We start from the raw sequence: 18774 nt of genomic DNA on the forward strand, positions 1-18774 counted from the left end.
TTATGCATTTCTTCAATAGATTGAACATCTTCTTCTGGGCTAAGACATAGTAACAACAAACCATCATCGCCCTTTTGGTATAACTGTTGGAAATGTGCCCTAAAACCAATCATGTGATGATACTTTACGGACATTTCACATGTTAAACTAATCTAGTTTAATATAAAGGGCAAATATTATTGTTTGAGCCGTCTCATATAAATGTTATATGCTTAAACGAGAAAGTCCAAGGAATATGTGATTGGGAGAATGCAATCTAATGAAGTTAGATTCATGAGACCATTCTTTCGTAGACACATCCTAAATGTTCCTGATCATAGGATTGCCAATTGGGCATTGACAGTCCGTCAAGATTGGTACGTGCTATGTCTTCTCTCAGGGAGAGTGACTAGTCTCGAGTCATTGGTGTGTGTGACATCAAGACAAGTACGTAGGTGCTCAGTAGAGAATGAGTTCACTGAACGCGATCAACGAAGAGTTCTCATACTCATGTCACATGAGAACTCATGTCACATGAGAACTCATGGTTGGGATAATGCAAAGTAGTCCTTTGACCTGAGTCATCACAGTTGTCTTGTGGTTAAGTCCTTGATCTTTGATTATGTCAAACGTCATTCCATTGGAGTGTCCACGGCATCGTTGGGGTTAAGCCACTTAGCCATGGAGGCAAGTGAATGCGCAACAAGGGATCTCTAACCTTCAAACTGTTTGAGGGAGAATACTTTATGATATGATTTAGAATCTCTGGCCAGAGTATGAATGAGATTTAGAAAAGTCGTTCTAAATCACATTCAAGGTAATCATATAAGCACACGAATCACATTGGATAGTAGACATGAATAAATAAACTATCAAACCAAACAATGTGGTCAAGAGTATTGTATTAGAGAAAGACCGTATTGCATTTGTAATCCCAAACTGAATAGGTTTTCTCTACCTCTTCTGATTAGCTTGGGTAACCATGATATGCTGCAAGGTGTCACTCATGGTTTGTGGAAGCCCTAAACGTGTGTAATCACTAAAGGGAGAATTGAAAGTAAGTTTCAATTCACAATCGATATAAAATGGTTTTAATCGCCCACTGCCTCGCTAAAAGGAACCTAATGGATCGCACACCGTGTAAGGTGGAGATTGAAGAAATAATGGAGATGAGTAAGAATGATTAAATGGTTTAATCATTTATTTATGGCAAGGATTAATTAATATGTTAATTAATCAAACGAATAAGTTTGTTAAAGACCTCAGGATAGTTTTGGACATTAAGGCCCAATGGGCTTTGAACGTCAAGCCCATTGACTTAAGTTGTATGACAACTTAATGAATAATGATTCACAAAGGCCTAATTAGCCCAAAAATACCCTAGGGCCGGCCATGATGCTAAGGGTAGTGAACTTGGACTTATTTACAAGTTTGCCACTCAAATGAATAAAGGTATAAATATCACTTTATAGCCTAAAATTCATAAGGGTTTGTTTTGGAGAAAATTGGTGAGAACTTGTCTCTCCATTTCTCTCTAAAGAGGCCGGCCACCTTGGGGGTGCATCTTGCAATCCCACTACTCCAAGGTCACTCATTTCTTCTCCAATCTCTCCTTGGTGAAGAGACTTAGAGGTTCCCTATTTTGGGAACTTGGAGAAACCTATTCATCCATCCAAATCCATAGATTTTAGATGCAAGGAATGAAGGCCCTCTCTTTGGGTGATTAGCCTTTGCTTATGCAAAGAGGAATCTACAAAGGTACAATTTCAACTCACTTTGTTTTGAGTTGAGTTTTGGTTCACCAATCTACTAGGCTTTGAATTTCTTGGTTAATGTTTTGTTTTTAAGTGCATGCTAGCATGATTCCGCCTTTAATTGTTAATTGCATGCTATATGATGTTGCTTAAATGAACATGTTTTCACAAAATATTCCTTCAATAACTCATTTTGATATAGCACATAATTTGTAGCGTGCACCCTTGTCATGCGGTCATGCTTGCCACTAAGATTGTCGAGATATCGTATGATCGATCTTCTCCAATCATTTGGCAAGGTTTCGACTGTGCAGATATCTACGGGAGCCTCTCGTTCCAGTAACGAAGGCAAAGACATAACCCGTGTCTGAATTATACCATCCAATTTGAGAGTTTGTTGATTGACCAAGGCCGGGTATGGATGTCGATCGACTGGTATGACTCAGCTTACCTCACTTCCCAGAAGTTGTGCACCGGAGGCTATTTGAGCCAACTCATCAACATCAGTATTATGAAGTCGAGAGACATTTATGAATGTAATGCTTGCAAATGATTTGGCCAAATAACTGGCAACCATGTGATAAGGTGCTAGGGTACAACTTAAGCAACGAAAAGTCTCATTAAGTTGGTTAATCACAAGCTTTGAATCACCGAGGACAAGTACTTAAGCTATGATAGAAGCATATTTATGCAACTTAGTTAGCTTTTATCTTGGCATTTATGTTGTTAGTTCCTAGTTATTTTAGTAATTTAAGCTATTTTCGTGCGTTTGTAGGTCCAAAGGGCTAAAGTAGCAAGAAAGTGCAATTTGGAGCATTTTGGAGCAGTTTTGGGCTTGGAATGGATAACACATGCATGGAGCAAGGTGGATGGATGAATTTGACGGCCAAAAGAGGCTAGGATTATGCTGAAGTTATGAAGAAATTAATTCAAGAAAAGGAAGTAAAGGATGCAAGCAAGAAATAGAAGGAATGTTAGCCAAAGTTACCTTATTTTGTCCTAAACTTTCCTAATCCTTCACTACTTAATTTCCAGCTGCAAGGAGGATCTTTAATTAAATTGGGAGACTTAAATTCAGACCTAAACCCATTCCTATAAGGTGTCGCACCACCTTTCCCTTTCCTTTTCCCTTGCCATGCAAGGCAAACCTCTTTTCCCTTGCCCCTTGCCGCATATCCCATTCCCCTTTCCTACTAGGATCATGCCGTACCCTACTTACCCTTTTCCTCTTAGGATTCTGATTTGTTACCCTTTTCCTCTTGGGATTCTGATTTGTTACCCTTTTCTTAGAGGATTTGGAGTACTAAACCCTTCCCAATTTAATTACCAGCCATGCCCTTCCTTATCCTATAAATAAAGGCCTTTGTTGCAGCTTTTGAACTATCCATCAACACATCCCATCCCATCCTAAACCCATTCACCACACATCCCTTCATACAATTCATCACCCAAACCCTTCACCCACACCTTGTGCCACAACAAAGAAGAAGAATGAGGACCCTTGGACATGCTTGCCATTCAAGTTGGATTGCTGGAACATTCTTAGGTGTAATCCACCTTTTGTTTTCAATGTTTAAGTTTAATTATCTTTGTTTTGCGAACATGAGGAGCTAAACTCGTTTTAGCTAGGGGGAAATTCGAAGCCATGAACATATTTGCAATATGAATTGATTACTTCCAGTTGTGATTCTATAAATCGTGAATGCAATTTACTTAACTGTTTGATTCAAAACTTGTTCTTGTTTGTGGATTAAGGATGCATACTTAGTTTGAATGCATCAATTTGATGCTAGAATATAAAGGAGTTTCACCTAATCATTATGAACTTATATTCATAAGTAGTGGATGTTGCTAGTCATAATCATGTTAAGTAGATTCCTGGCAGGAGTATCATGCTGTTCATAGTTATGAATGCCTTGTCAATGCTTATGATTTTCACAAAGCTTAATGATCTTTGAATGTATCTCTATTATGTTGTTCATGTATGGACTATTGAAGAATAATTTGGTTGCCGATGCGTTGTCCATCCAATTTAATGACTTAAAGAAAATCTGAGGTTTAATTAGTGATGTTCACGGTTAATCTGGGCTGTTGAGGTTTATGGTTTATTGTAAAAGCAACTGGAAATCGATTTGTGTGAAGTGTGTCATGTGTGGAAAAGAACCCTCTAGCTAGCCAATCACCCATATTTTCCCCCAAATTCGTGCTAAACTTGTTTAAGTCTTTAGGTTACTTGTCTTTACTTTAAATTCGTCAAAAACCCAATCACCTTTACTTGGTTAAGTCAAATTAGTTAGAATCTGTCCAAATTTGTGTTTTTAAGTGTTTTGAGTCAATTTGAAATCAATTTTCGTCCAAATCACTCTGTAGTGTCTAGTTTGAGTCAATTTGATTGTTTTGTGTTGTTTTGAGTCTTTTTAGTTTGTTTTGAGTTCTTTGAGTCTAGTTAAGTGTTTTCAAGCCTAATTTTGTATTTTTGAGTCAGTTTTAAGTAGATTAGCAATCCCTCCTAATCCCCGGCCTTGAAAGATCCGTACTTCATCTTTACTACAATTGTCAATAAGAGTGTTTAATTTGAGTGCTAGTTTATATCACATCAAGCTGCCTTCAAGTCGTGAAGAATATTAAGACTGATAACAAGGGCTTCGTATTTAGTTTGTGAGGATCGGAGATCAAGAAATACCAAAGAGCGACCGTTTTCGTTACCTAGGATCTATCTTGCAAAAGAACGGAGAATTAGATGGAGATCTCAACCATAGAATACAAGCTGGATGGATGAAGTGGAAGAGTGCATCCGGCGTGTTGTGTGACCGCCGTATGCCACTGAAGCTCAAAGGAAAATTTTATAGGACAGCAATAAGGCCGGCGATGTTGTATGGCACAGAATGTTGGGCGGTGAAGCATCAACACGTACACAAAATGGGTGTAGCGGAGATGAGGATGCTTCGTTGGATGTGTGGGCACATGAGAAAGGATAAGATTAGGAATGAGGATATCCGGGGTAAAGTAGGAGTAGCCGAAATTGAAGGAAAGATGAGAGAAAATCGGTTACGGTGGTTTGGACATGTGCAAAGAAGGCCTACTGACGCTCCAATTAAAAGATGCGACTATGGGACAGAGGTTCAGGGCCGAAGGGGTAGAGGAAGACCTAGGAAAACTTTGGAAGAGACCCTAAGAAAAGACTTAGAGTACTTGGATCTAACGGAGGACATGACACAGGACAGAACACAATGGCGTTCTAAGATTCATATAGCCGATCCCACTCAGTGACTTGGATTTTCCAAGTCTCCAACCGAGAAGTTTTCCTCACTCGGGAAATTAAGGGAACACTACCTCAACCTACATGCTCCACTCACAAAGCTTCAACATACAAGCTTCAACAAAAGAAAATTCAAAGAACTTAGCGAAGAAGGCTTTGGTGTATTTAACACAATACGTTGAAATGAAGGAAAGCTTATTTATTGATATCCCCGATAAGTTACAAATATGAACATATACTTGAGTCAAAATAAACAAACAAGAGGGAGCCTTCATAAAGGTTGCTTAGGAGAAGTCTCAGCAGTCGGTAGAGCCCCAGAAAGAGAAGGCACCAGAGGGTGATCATTCGGAGCCTCAGTACTGGACAGAACCCTAGACGGAGGAGGCATCAGAGGTTGATCATTTGGAGCTTCATTACGCGGTACAGCCCCAGAAGACGAAGGCAATAAATGCATTTGGAACAAACCCACAAATCTCTGATGATCAAGTAAAACCTGACCATCAGATTCCTTCATCTGGTCAAGCTTCCTCTTCATGTTTGTAGCATAGTCATGTGCGAGCCGGTGCAACTGTTTATTCTCATGCTTGAGCCCTCTAATCTCCTGTTTGAGACTCATCACTTCAGCCGCCAATGATTCAACTTGGCGGGTTCGAGCAAATAGGCGTTGGGCCATATTAGACACAAAACCTACACACTGAACACTGAAAGCCAGAGAATCCTTAACAGCCAACTCATCAGACCATTTGGAAAGTAGTCTGTTATCTTTGGGAGTGAGAAGGTTCCTGGCCACTACCGCAGCGGTCATATCATTCTTCATCACGGAATCCCCAACGGTAAGAGGACCAGTAGGGGAGACGAAGGATGGGCGCCATATGTTGTCTGAAGAAGGCGGGGCTGCCTCTTCAACAAGGTTCAAGTCAAAACGACGGTCGGAGGGGCCAGACATTTTCAAAGGTGTTGAAGAGAGAAGAGGTCGAACAAATCAAGATCTTATAAGTTTAAGAATGGAGCTTCTACTGGTGGATATTCAAGTGTGCTTTGGAACTTAATGTCAGCCCCTATAAAAATCTACACTCGACGAAGCTTCAGAAATCGAAGAGGCGCCTGCTCAGAAATCGAAGAGGCGTTTGCTTTCTCAAAAGCTGGGCTGCTCAGAGACCACGAGGGTCGATCTCAAAAATCGAAGAGGCGTTTGCTTTCTCAAAAGCTGGACTGCTCAAAGACCACGAAGGCCGATCTCAGAAATCGAAGAGGCTTGCTTTCTCAAAAGCTGGGCTGCTCAGAGACCACGAGGGTCGATCTCAGAAATCGAAGAGGCACCTACTTTTCCAGCCTTGTCAGCACCTGTCACACGTACACTCAGCTTTGCGGAAATTATGGGCATTCTGTCGAAGATTTCTGGCGAAGTAGAAAGCACATGAATCGTACTGTTCAATCACCCACTTCCCACACGCAACAGTAGCTCACGGGTACCACAGATAACTTTGCCAAAGTTCTCTGACAAAGTTGAGACACGTGAAGCTTGCAGCTTCCACTACATCGCTCTGACCAAGAAGGGTAAAAGAATAGCAAAGAAACAACACTAACAAAGTTTAGACACATAAATTTTGAAGGTCTAGCTACCATATTATTACCCACAAGGGTAAAGGAACAGTACCACTGCTGGATAATTGGAAAGTCCCGGTGTGTCAACCTCTGTGCTTCGTGGCAAGGTAGACTAGCAAACATGCCCAACCTTTACTCACATTCGAGAAAACACTCCCAACAAGATTGCATGCTCCAAAATCGAAGAGGCACCGCCCTCCGAATCTCGAGAGCCAGACTCCCAACATGATTACTTTCTCAAAAATCGAAGAGACACCGCTCTCCGAATCTCGAGAGCCAGACCCCCAGCAAGATTGCTTTCTCAAAAATCGAAGAGGCATCGTTCTCCGAATCTCGAGAGCCAGATCCCCGACAGGATTGCTTGTTCAAAAACCGAAGAGGCACCACTTTCCCAACTTCAAGAGCTGGATCTCCTTGGATAAAGCTTGTCTGTAATCTTCACACGCAACATCAGCTTTCCAGATACCACAGAACACTTTTTCAAAGTGCTCTGACAGAGTTAAAACATGTGAAGCTGGCAGCTCCCACTACCGTGCTATGACCAAGCAGGGTAAAGGAATAGCATTATTACTTGATGTTAGGGAGACTCCTATATATGTCGACCTCCATCCCCAACGGACAGGCAGACCTGCAAAAATGCTCAACCCTTCCTCTTATCTAAGAGGGCACTCCCAACGAAGCCTTTCGAAATATTCAGCTTTCTTTCCCCCCGATAACACCTCTGTAAACAAGCTATACTAGAGCAAGAATATCTCATATCATCAGGGTTAAAAGCAAGAGTATCCCATATCATGCTTTTTCCCTATCTTTTCCTTTGGCCTTGTTCTTACCTGAAAGACAAGGAGAAAGAGAGCAATCAGTCAGCACTTGGAATCAAGCTTCCAGCCAGGAACTGACTGCCTGGAACCCCTTACCTGATTACTTACCTGGCATTGCTCTCGAGTACTCATCTTCAACATCTTATGCTTCCAGGGAAGATACCACATCTGCCTGAGGAACAGATAGGGCAAGTGAGAAGGATACAAGGAAGCATGTGGAGATAAGCGTAACAGCACAAGTGCCGATACATCCACTACCCTGTCAAAAGCAAAAGTATCCCATATCTGCAGGGTCGAACGTACTCTAGATTTGATGGACTTGTTTTGACCCTCAAATTCTTCAGTCGGCCTTATACTCTGGAGGAAACCAGAAAACCCTCCAGCCCAGTTCAAGAATAAGCCTGTGGAAAGTTACTTCTTCAAAAGCAAAAGTATCCCATATCATCTCTTCTCATTTTTCTTCTCTTTATCCTTCATGCTGCCTGCAAGATAGGGAGAATGTGAACAATCAGCCGGATCTCTGATTGCTTACCTTGTCTGTCACCTCTTTCAGCAGATCCCCTAGCTCGGCGACTTGGGGGACTCCTACTACATGGTTTGTATTGCGCTTGACCAAGCCTGAAACTACAAGTAAGCTTCAAGTGAAATTGATACATTACCTTGTGCATCTCCACCAGTTACAGATACCACCCCTGGATGGAGGAAGAGTACTTCCAGAGAAGATGCCACATCTACCTATGAGACAGATAAGGCAAGTCAAGACGATACCACACTCCGGTACTTAGAAGTTTCGTGGTTACGAGATCATTCTCCCACAATATTTCCTAGGGGTGGTTCGGGTCGGGATCCCGAACCGAAACTCCTTTCCCAAATCCCAAACCAAAACATTTCGGGATGGGATTTTATATCCCAAAACCGAACCGAAAATGTGCATTTCCCGAAATTCGGGATTCCCGAAAGTGTTTTGGGATTTTCGGGATACTTCGGGATTGGTTAAAAACAAACCATCATTCCATCGGAGGAGGTATCAAATGAACTCAAAACACTACAGATGACTAGTAAGCCAGAGAACATGTGCCGCATATAAATGTGAACAAAGAACCCTCACCAATAGACTTAAACACATTATCCATAAATTAGAAAGTAATAGATTGGTGGGGTGGGTTTCATGTATCTATTTTGCAGAATATATAATAGAGTGGACCTCCTGGACAATAATTCGACTTAAAGACTAGAAAGTGAATTCAGATAAAAAATTAAGGAGACAATGACCATATATAATTTACTCAGATATTGGTAGGTAGAAACTGGCCTGATTCAAGAGGCCGGTGATGGCTGCGCGGCGGTGGATTGGAGCTCCGGCTGCGGCGCTTCGTCTACTTCCACTTTACTCTCCATCCTCCTCCTCTGTGCTTCTCCGTTGCTGTCGCTTAGTCGCTTGGCACAAGCGGCGGATTGCAGAAAACGCCTTGGAGTTGGACAGTTATAAGTTATAACTTTGGCACCCTTTCTCTCAGCTTGAACAATGGCTTCCTCAATCAAGCTATTGATGGCCGAGACTGTTTGTGAGAGTGTGTGTGAGGGAGAGACTGAGACTGTGAGTGAGAGTGGAGCGCAGAGAGTGAACGAGAGCGGAGCACAGAGAGTGAGCGAGAGCGGAGCACAGAGAGTGAGCGAGAGTGGAGCGGAGAGACCGAGAGTGAGTGAGTCCGAGAGATCTGATCACCAACCTAATAAAATGACCTAACTAATGGACGGTTGGATTAGATTTTAACAAATCCAATGGTTCAAGTAATTTCTAATTATAAATTATAAATTATAAATAAATAAATATATATAATAATCGGTTCGGTTCGGGATTACCGAAAGCTTTCAAAGCTGTGGCCGAATCCCAACCCGAAACTTTCGGGACGGGTTCGATTTCGGGTACCGAATGTTTCGGGAAATTCGGTTCGGGAATTTTTCGGTCAAGTTTCAGGACGGGATCGGGATGGTTCGGGATTTTCGGGAAAAAATTCCACCCCTAATATTTCCTAATGTCATTTGTACTAAATCATTCACTTGTACTCACTAAAGGAGAGCTTGAACCTATGTACTTGTGTAAACCCTTCACAATTAATGAGAACTCCTCTATTCCGTGGACGTAGCCAATCTGGGTGAACCACGTACATCTTGTGTTTGCTTTCCTATCTCTATCCATTTATATACTTATCCACACTAATGACTGGAGCAATCTAGCGAAGATCACAAAAAGTGACCGTTTTCGCTACCTAGGATCTATCTTGCAAGAGAACGGAGACTTAGATGGAGATCTCAACCATAGAATACAAGCTGGATTGATGAAGTGTAAGAGTGCATCCGGCGTGTTATGTGACCGTCGTAGGCCACTGAAGTTGAAGGGAAAATTTTATAGGACGGCAATAAGGCCGCGATGTTGTATGGCACAGAATGTTGGGCGGTGAAGCATCAACACGTACACAAAATGGGTGTAGCGGAGATGAGGATGCTTCGTGGGATGTATGGGCACACGAGAAAGGATAAGATTGGGAATGAGGATATCCGAGGTAAAGTAGGAGTAGCCAAAATTGAAGGAAATATGAGAGAAAATCGGTTCCGGTGGTTTGGACATGTGCAAAGAAGGCTTACTAACGCTCCAGTTCGAAAATGTGACTACGGGACAGAGGTTCAGGGCCGAATGGGTAGAGGAAGACCTAGGAAAACTTTGGAAGAGACCCTAGGAAAAGACTTGAGTACTTGGATCTAACGGAGGACATGACACAAAACCGAGCGCAATGGCGTTCTAGGATTCATATAGCCGACCCCACTTAGTGGGAAAAGGCTTTGTTGTTGTTGTTGTTGTTGGTACAGTCGAAATATAACTTAAAAGCAAAGAACCATCGATAATGGCTAGGGGATTGAATGACGATGCCAACACTAACCGAGGTCACAATACTGGACCGGTCGAAATACATCGTTCAATAATTATCACATGTTAATACCATGTTGATGTCAACATCGTTGCCTCCAAATCTGTATAGAGAAAGGTGTTAAGCTAAGAAATCGGCCAAAGCCTGACCTTAGACTGCCTTTTGGGGCACGTACTGCAAACTAAATTCAAATAAAGCCATTGCCCATTTGCTAATTCGGCCTTTGACTATTGGCTGAATAAGAATGTAATGAATAACATCAGTTTAGGCAATGACTTGAGTAACGGACTGCATGTAATGCCTGAGTTTGGATGCGGCAAAGAATAAAGTCAGGCAAAGTTTTTCGACGACTAAATAATTTATCTCAGCTTATTGAGATTCGGTTGAGGTAAAAAATGGCATGTTCACGACCAATATCAATATCTTATGCCAGAAGGCAACCAATAAATTCTTCGATACCTAAGATATACAATTTTAAAGGTTTGCCATTCTGAGCTGGCATGAGAACAAGAGGGTGAGTGAGAGACACTTTAATTTGTGTAAAAGCGGCCTGATGTTCTTCATGCCATTCGAATTGGTTGGAATCTTTTAGATTTAGAAGCATTGAAAAAGATTTCATTTTCCCCACCAAATTAAATATAAATCAGTGAAGAAAATTGATCTTGCAGGGCGAGGATTGTAACAACTTTTTTGTTGTCGGGGGTAGGGCGTCTATAATTGCACGAGCTTTGTTCTTATCCACCTCGATCCCTCAGTGATGCATGAGGAAACCCAAACAAATTCATGCAGACTTGCCGAAGGCACATTTAGCAGGGTTTGTTTTGAGTTTATGTTGACACATACAGAGAAAAGTACGTTGAAGATCCTCTATTGTTCGGTAGCGTTTAGACTTGACCACGACATCGTCAATATATACTTCAACAACGGTGCCTATCAGGTCATGGAATATGGTATTCATGGCACGTTGATATGTGGCACCGGTGTTCTTAAGTCCAAAAGGCATGACAACCTATTCATAAGTCCCTAATGCCCTAGGGCATCGAAAAGTAATTTTATGGACATCTGCTTCAACAATAAAAATTTGATTGCAACTAGCGTGGCCATCCATGAAAGATAAAATTTTGTGGTTTGTTGCGACATCAATTAACAAATATGAAGTTGGCATTGGGTATTCATTTTTAGGAGTTGCCAAATTTAGATTACGAAAATTGATGTAGATACGCAAGGCATTACTCTTCTTCATGACTGGTACAATGTTCACCAACCATTCAACGTATCTGGCTATCTGAATAAAATCGGCTTTTAAAAGTCGAACAAGTTCATCTTTCAATTAGTGTTTGATCAAGTCCATGCATCTCATGGTAGCTCTAAGTAAATTAATCTTTAAATTCCTTGAGTAAGGTACAAAGTTCAGCCTTCATAGGTAGAGGGCAACAAGGAACTAATAAATCAAGGTCGAGGGTCATTGGCCGTCCCAACATTTATCTCTTTTAAAGGATCTTTGACTTTGAACAATTGTCTTCAAGTTGAACTGGTGCAGCTTAGACTTTATCTAACGTCAAAACGGGGTCGTTATTTACTTCAGCGAGGAATTATACCAAGTTTACACCTGAATTTGGCTGCTTGGAGATAGCGTACCAATGGGATAACAATCATTCTATAATAGATGAAATCATGGTTGTGGGTCTGTCCAGTCGTGTTGTATCAGTCATTAGGACAATCAGCTAAATCGACCAATCCAAGCTTTGCCAAATCCTGTTAAATAGTCTTGGCACCAACCTCAATGATTTTCTGAACGAAGATCCTGATCAGCCGTCCTCTTTGTTAAAGCCTTGTAAGGTGATATAGTCGACTAGGTTGTCATAATAATGGGCTTGAATCATGTTGGCTTCGAACGCCTTGTTATCGGTCGGATGAACTACGGTCGATATGCCGTCCCAAAAAATAAGGACCTAGTATAATGAAGAAAGATACAACCAATCTAGTGGATCCAGTCATGACCGAGCAATGCATTGTACTTGGTTTTTAATCAACTATGAAAAACATGGTCATATGATTTCGACCTATTATATTTTCTTCCAAATGAAGTATTCCTTCAATCTGAGATTTATCACTAACACAGCTGCTCATGGTTACGCCAGATAGAATGAGCTCATCTTTAGAGCAGCGCAAAGCTTTCATTATGGAAACGGGCATAACGTTGACCGTTGTTCTGTAGTTAATGAAAACTTTGGATATTGAATATCCTTCAATATAGGCCGTTACGTACAATGGCTTCAAATGATGAAGGTTTACGACCGAGGAATGGGGAAATAGCTCGACTAAGGCTGCTCTAAGCTTATCCTCCTTGGTAATCGATTTGGCCTCTATGATGGCCATGAAGTCAACTTGTGTAGTCTATTGGCAACCACATCATCATCCAAAAAGCTTAGTTGAGATGTGGTTGGCTGGAACTCTACAGATAGGACATGAACCATGCTAATTTCCATGTTGTCAAGGATTGAAGGCCCTATTGGGTCGTGATCCTTGTCCTCTAGATCATTTGGCAGAATATCTTGATCTATAGCTTAACCAATTGCATCATTTACAACTACAGGTGTCAGAGAATGCTCACCTAGCGTGTTTGGCATGGTCGTTACAATTTCAACTTCGACAACTAATTCCAATAGTGCTAAGACTTGGTCCTGTGTTTGTAGAGCCTTACGAGTCCACTCTTGATATATGATGCAACCATCTCGTGTGTCCAAGTAAGCATCTAATCTCGTAACACATTCTATTTCTTCGACCGTGAGGCTGAATAATGACACGATTGAGAAAACCTTAAAATAATGTCGCAAATACTACAGGTTATCTAAAGAAAATGGGAGGTCTGTAAGATCCAAATCAGTGTATGGGTCTACATCAAAGCCGAGAACACTGGCTTCTTGGATGTGTTGGAATCTAGCCTTCATTCCCAAATAAGACCATTTTAGGGTGATTTGTTCGGTACTAGGACCCGTTAAGGCTAAATCAATGAACTCTTGACATGCTATTGGGAAACCGTATAGGTCGTTGGCCGAATATTTATTGTGAAATTCCAAAATGTATTCTAGAGCCTCGTAAAAAATGGTAGGTGTCGATTCCCCTTGACTTTTATCAATGGTACATGCAGCAGCAATGGAAAGAGTTTGCTTTCGGCCTCTTTTCTGAAATACTCGATGTGAGCTTTCATTTCTCCAGGCCAAAGAAGAAGTTTGATTCTTTTCTCAGATTCTTCAATCTCAGTTTCAAAGTCACGACCAATTACCTTCTTCCCTTGACACAACATGTTCGAAATAGTTTGTTCGTCATCTTCCTTTTTGTTGTTTCTTTAGGCTGCCATTTTGTGACTGACACTTCCTAAGCAGCTCTTTGATGGGCCATGGAGTTCATTCTTTGTCGACGACATTTTTGGGACTTGGATAGAATAGTATATGTGTCGGTAGGGAATTGTAACTATACAAATGGTGGTTCTATAGCTCGGGTGGTTTGAAAGTTCGCTGGGTTGTGGATGAACTTGAACTTCCAAAGGTATGTACATAGTAATCCTCATCATAACATGGCCCGTTGAAGTCAAGTCGTCGTCTTACTGAAGGTTGTTTGTAATTCTGTTGTTAAGGGTCGAGTCTATCGAAAACCTTTTGCTGGCGTTAACCCGAACCGAGCAATGATTGAGACTTCGCCGAAATTGTAAGTGCGGGTTGTGGCGGTTCGGCCAAAGGTTTCTGTAGTTTTGGCTCAACTATAATGACTTGGAATTGGCATTTACTGCACATGATCATTAGACTTTCAGATTAATATTAATTTGAACTAGAGTCAGACATTGGCTCGATATAAACTAGATTGGAGAAGAAACTAGACGGTTCATTTTGGGATGAGAAATGGATCTTCAATCGTGGTAGAGAATTCTGTTTTGGGATGTGGTATGTTGGAATGAACTCATCTTTTTCTTTTTTCTTATCCTTTAGAAGATAGGCATCTACCATGTTTATCGATGCCAAATGGAAAAGATCAACGTCAACTAGCATTTGTGTCTTGTCTGGGAACTTCAACTTGCCATTATCGATCCAGCTTTGGATGGCATCACAAAATATGACACAGTTATTTCTTGTGTGCTTGTTCGAATTGTGGTATTTGCAGTATGTTTTCCCCTTTATGTCTTTGGCTTAGGAATTTTGTGCCCTGGCTGAAGCTTGATAATATCTGATACAATGTTCAATTTATCCGATCAATTGAACACGACTCATCTGGGTGTTTCAGACTTTGTTGCGGAAATAAAGAATGAAGTATATCGATCCGATTAAAATCATTTTTATGTTGAATGTATCTTGCTTTATTATTTGAACTTCTCGTTTAACGCTTGTATTTCAATTCAATAAAAAGTGGCATTGCAATTTCCTTTTTATTATGAATAATTGTTTTTAACTCTGATTCTCTTACTCAGAAAGCACGGATAAAAACTATGGTTGTTCTCAAAACAAAAGCAATGGCGGAGATATTTGTCTTGGAGACAACGCAACCACACATACAATACTTCGATATCAAAAATATTTCTCAAACTTGATGCTTACAAAAGTAAAGGTAACAACAATATCAAGCTAATCAGATGTAATTAAAGGCTCAGGAAAAACTCAGGTCATGTTACCAAATAGAACAATATTGTCCATACAAAATGCATTGTACGCTACTTGATCTACAAGAAATTTGTTGAGTTTTAAAGATATACGTTTGAATGGATACCACATTGAACAAAAAGTGCATAAAATGTGGAATATCTATGTAGTACCTCCAATGATACCCAGAAGCGTACATTGGAGAAGTTGCATGGTTTATCAAGTAAATTGTATTATACATGCATTAAGACAATTGAAGCACATATTGTCATGAACCAGAAGTTCATTGATCCAAAAAATTACATACTTTGGCATGACAATCTGGGTCACCTAGGATCCACCATGATGCGTAGGATCATTATCAACTCTAATGGACATCTATTATTGAGTAGACATATTACTATAGCAAATGATAACCTTCACAAGGCTTGTCCTCAAGGAAAGTTGGTAATTAAACCATCACAATCAACTATTGATGTTGAATCCCCATCATTTTTGCAAAGAATTCAAGGGGATATTTCTGGGCCTATTTAACCACCTTGTGGACTATTTCGATATTTTATGGTTTTGGTTGATGCATCTACCCTATGATCACATATTTGCCTCTTGTCTACTTGAAATGTAGCTTTTGTGAGACTTCTTACTCAGATAATTAAATTATGAGCACAGTTTCCAAATCACCCTATTAAGTCAATTCGACTTGATAACGTTGGTGAATTTATGTCTCAAACTTTTGATGATTATTGCATGACAATAGACATTAATGTTGAACTGTTCCTCTTATCTATGCTCAAAATGGTTTAGTAGAAGCATTTATGAAGTTGCTTCAATTATTAGCTCGTGCTCTACTCATGAAAACAAAATTGCCAATTTTCTGCATGGGAACATGCCATTTTACATGCTGCATCATTAATTCAACTGAGACTTGTTGCCAACCATCAATACTCTTCAGTACAACTTGTGTTTGGGCATCAACCAAACATTTCACATTTACAAAAATGGGACCTTAGTGAAGACTGGGAATTTATGTGAGTTTGATTCATCATCGATCATTAGATATTGGGAACCCTTGACATGTTATATTTTTTACCGCTCGTTTTACGGATTGTCACTTTTATGAGACAATTTTCCCGCCATTAAGAGGAAAAAAAGGCCATTCCAGAAGAATGGCGAGAATTAACATGGGATATACCCACCTTGGATGAGGTAACCCCTTCGGTCGATAAAAGTCTCCCTAAAAATCCAAAACAATCAGCGATCATCTTGGAAGAGGTATGATTATGTTGTTGGTAAATCCCTTTTCTTATTAAAAAATATTAACAGCTTTTATTTCAGGATGACGATAACGACGAGACTCTGCTGGCGTGTCGCTTTCGACTAACCAAACCTCCTTTCATTGAGCCTCCCCCTGTGGTTGAGGTGACTGACCAGGTCGATCTTACTGCAGCCGATTGTGGAAAAATACCTCAAATTGAGCTTGAAGCGACGGCATAAACACCAATTCACCCATAGGATCAAGACCTCGGCATTCCCCCTCAAGAGGCGACTTCGGCTTTTTAAGACTCAATTACTTTCTCCTTTTAACTTTACTATAACAAGTCTGAACATAAAAAATAGTACATGTTAGGTGCCCAATTATTCATTTCATCGAAAATTTTATGCGCCGAAGGGCATTATCTATATTTCCTGGCCACCTCAGTGGCCGTCGAATATAGATAACCTTCATCGGCCGTGTGAATTGAGAAGCAATCTAAAACACTGGGCTCAGCCATTAAGCTCTCTAGGTTCGAGCAATAAACCAGGAGACATGGCCGAAGTCTCATCTCGACAGGTCTAAAAACAAATTCTTTCTACTATATTCTTTTACGTTTTCCTTTTTCCTAAATTCTTTTCATGTACAGCCCTCATGGGAAGTCAAGTTCGATGCTCTTCTTTTGAATACCTCGAGAATGGCCAGCCCTTCGGTAGCTACAACCAGGTTCTCCGTACCGACGGCCGAATCAAATGCTCTTGTTAGGCTGCAAAATCTCTTGTCTCTATCGGCTTCACAAGCTCTTGAACGCCAGGGTCTTGATTCCATGGGTGCATGCCTGAACAATCTTGCAATTGACAGTCAATTGAGCACTGAAGCCATCACTCGAGTGTCTTCTACCTTGGAACGAACCCGTGAATATTTCGGTATTTTCGAGAAAGCTCTTCGGGCCAAAGATGACTTGAAAGCTGTGACGGCCGTTCGAGAAGCTCTTCGTCCAAAGGTTAAAGTTTTGAAGGCGAAGAAAGAAAGGTTGGCCGACCTCGACCGTGAAATTGCCGAACTCTAAAATTGAAGGTCGGCAGTTGCTTCCGAGCTTGCAAAGGATTTTAAGTTGAGTGGCAAATCTTGCTTAACTGAATATGCGACTAGCGTGAAGCGGGTCGAACAACTGAGGATGAATAAGAGGAATTGGCAAGCTGAGGTCACCATGGGCAAGCTGAGGTGGTTGGAGTTGAAGGCCGTTCTTGAATCTCTCCTTCCTTCATCACCTTAGAATTATTTATTTGTAAACTGATCGACCAACTTTATTTGTACATTCTTTTGCAAATTTAATGAAATGAACTTTTATTCTCACATTTCCCATGTGACTGGATAGTATTTCTTTAAAAACTTCCCATTGATTGGCAACTTGTGAATTACACCAGTTTGATCCTTAAGACGGTATGCCCCCTTGCCGAGAACCTTATGAATAACGAATGGCCCTTCACAATTCAGCGACAACTTGCTGAACCTGGGGTTTTTAATTCCTATGGGTAGTACAATTTGCCAAACCAACTCTCCTTCGTCGAACGTTTTTTTTCTGACCCATTGATTATAAGCTAGTTTGCCGATCTTCTTTTGTGCCACTAATAAGTTATAAGCATCAAGCCGAACTTCTTCTAAATCTTCTAACTCTTGTCTCATGGCCCGACTGTACTCGGCACTGAACAAACTACTTTGTTCGATTACTCGCAACGAGTTTATACTTAGCTCAACTGGCAACATTGCGTCGTGTCCATATGTCAACGCGTATGGAGTCGTTGCAGTGGCTGACCGAAGAGAAGTTCGATAGGCCCATAACGCTTCGTTTAGCTTTATATGCCATATTCCAGGCCTTTCTCTCACCATTTTTTCGAGAATACCAATCAAAACTTTCTTACTTTCTTCGGCCTACCCCATTTTCATGCGAGTAATATGGCGTAGACTGCTCAAGTCAAATTTTCAAATTCGTCGTATACTCTTTAAACATGTCAGACGTGAAGATCATGCCATTATCTGTTATGATTGTTTTCGGTACACTGAATCTAGTCACGATGTTTTCTTTTAAAAAATTACAAACTTCTTTATACATTAATTCGGCATATGACTTCGCTTCAACCTATTTGGTGAAGTAGTCTGTCACGACAAGTATCTATGCATGCTTTGTGGACCCAGAAGACAGCGTAATTTTGCTAATTACATCCATGGCCCATCCTCTGAACGGTCATGGTTTAGTGACCGAATGTAGTGACTCGGCTGAGACCCTCTGTATAGGAACATGAATTTGGCACTGTACACATCCTCGTGCAAACTCAATGTAATCCTTTAGTATACTTGGCCAGAAATAGCCGTGTCAACAAAGCAACCATCGTATTTTCAGCCGAACTGATGAACCCTGCAAATTCCTTCATAAACTTCTGCGATTGCTAAGGCAGCCTCTTATGGTGTAAGGCATAACAGTAATAAATCGTCCTCACCTTTTCAGTATAATTCATTTTGGTATATGATAGGAGTATATTTATGCGACT

At 40.8% G+C, this 18774-nt stretch overlaps 1 protein-coding gene across 1 annotated transcript; it reads right to left on the reverse strand.

Annotated features, from left to right (window-relative positions):
* Window positions 1–17578: 17578 nt before the first annotated feature.
* Window positions 17579–18115, reverse strand: LOC139194996 (uncharacterized). Its single transcript, XM_070820166.1, has one exon. The coding sequence runs from the start codon at window positions 18113–18115 to the stop codon at window positions 17579–17581; it is 537 nt and encodes a 178-aa protein (XP_070676267.1).
* Between the last annotated feature and the right edge of the window lie 659 nt (window positions 18116–18774).

Source organism: Malus domestica, chromosome 04 (genome assembly GCF_042453785.1).
Source record: "Malus domestica chromosome 04, GDT2T_hap1".
Lineage (NCBI taxonomy): Eukaryota > Viridiplantae > Streptophyta > Magnoliopsida > Rosales > Rosaceae > Malus > Malus domestica.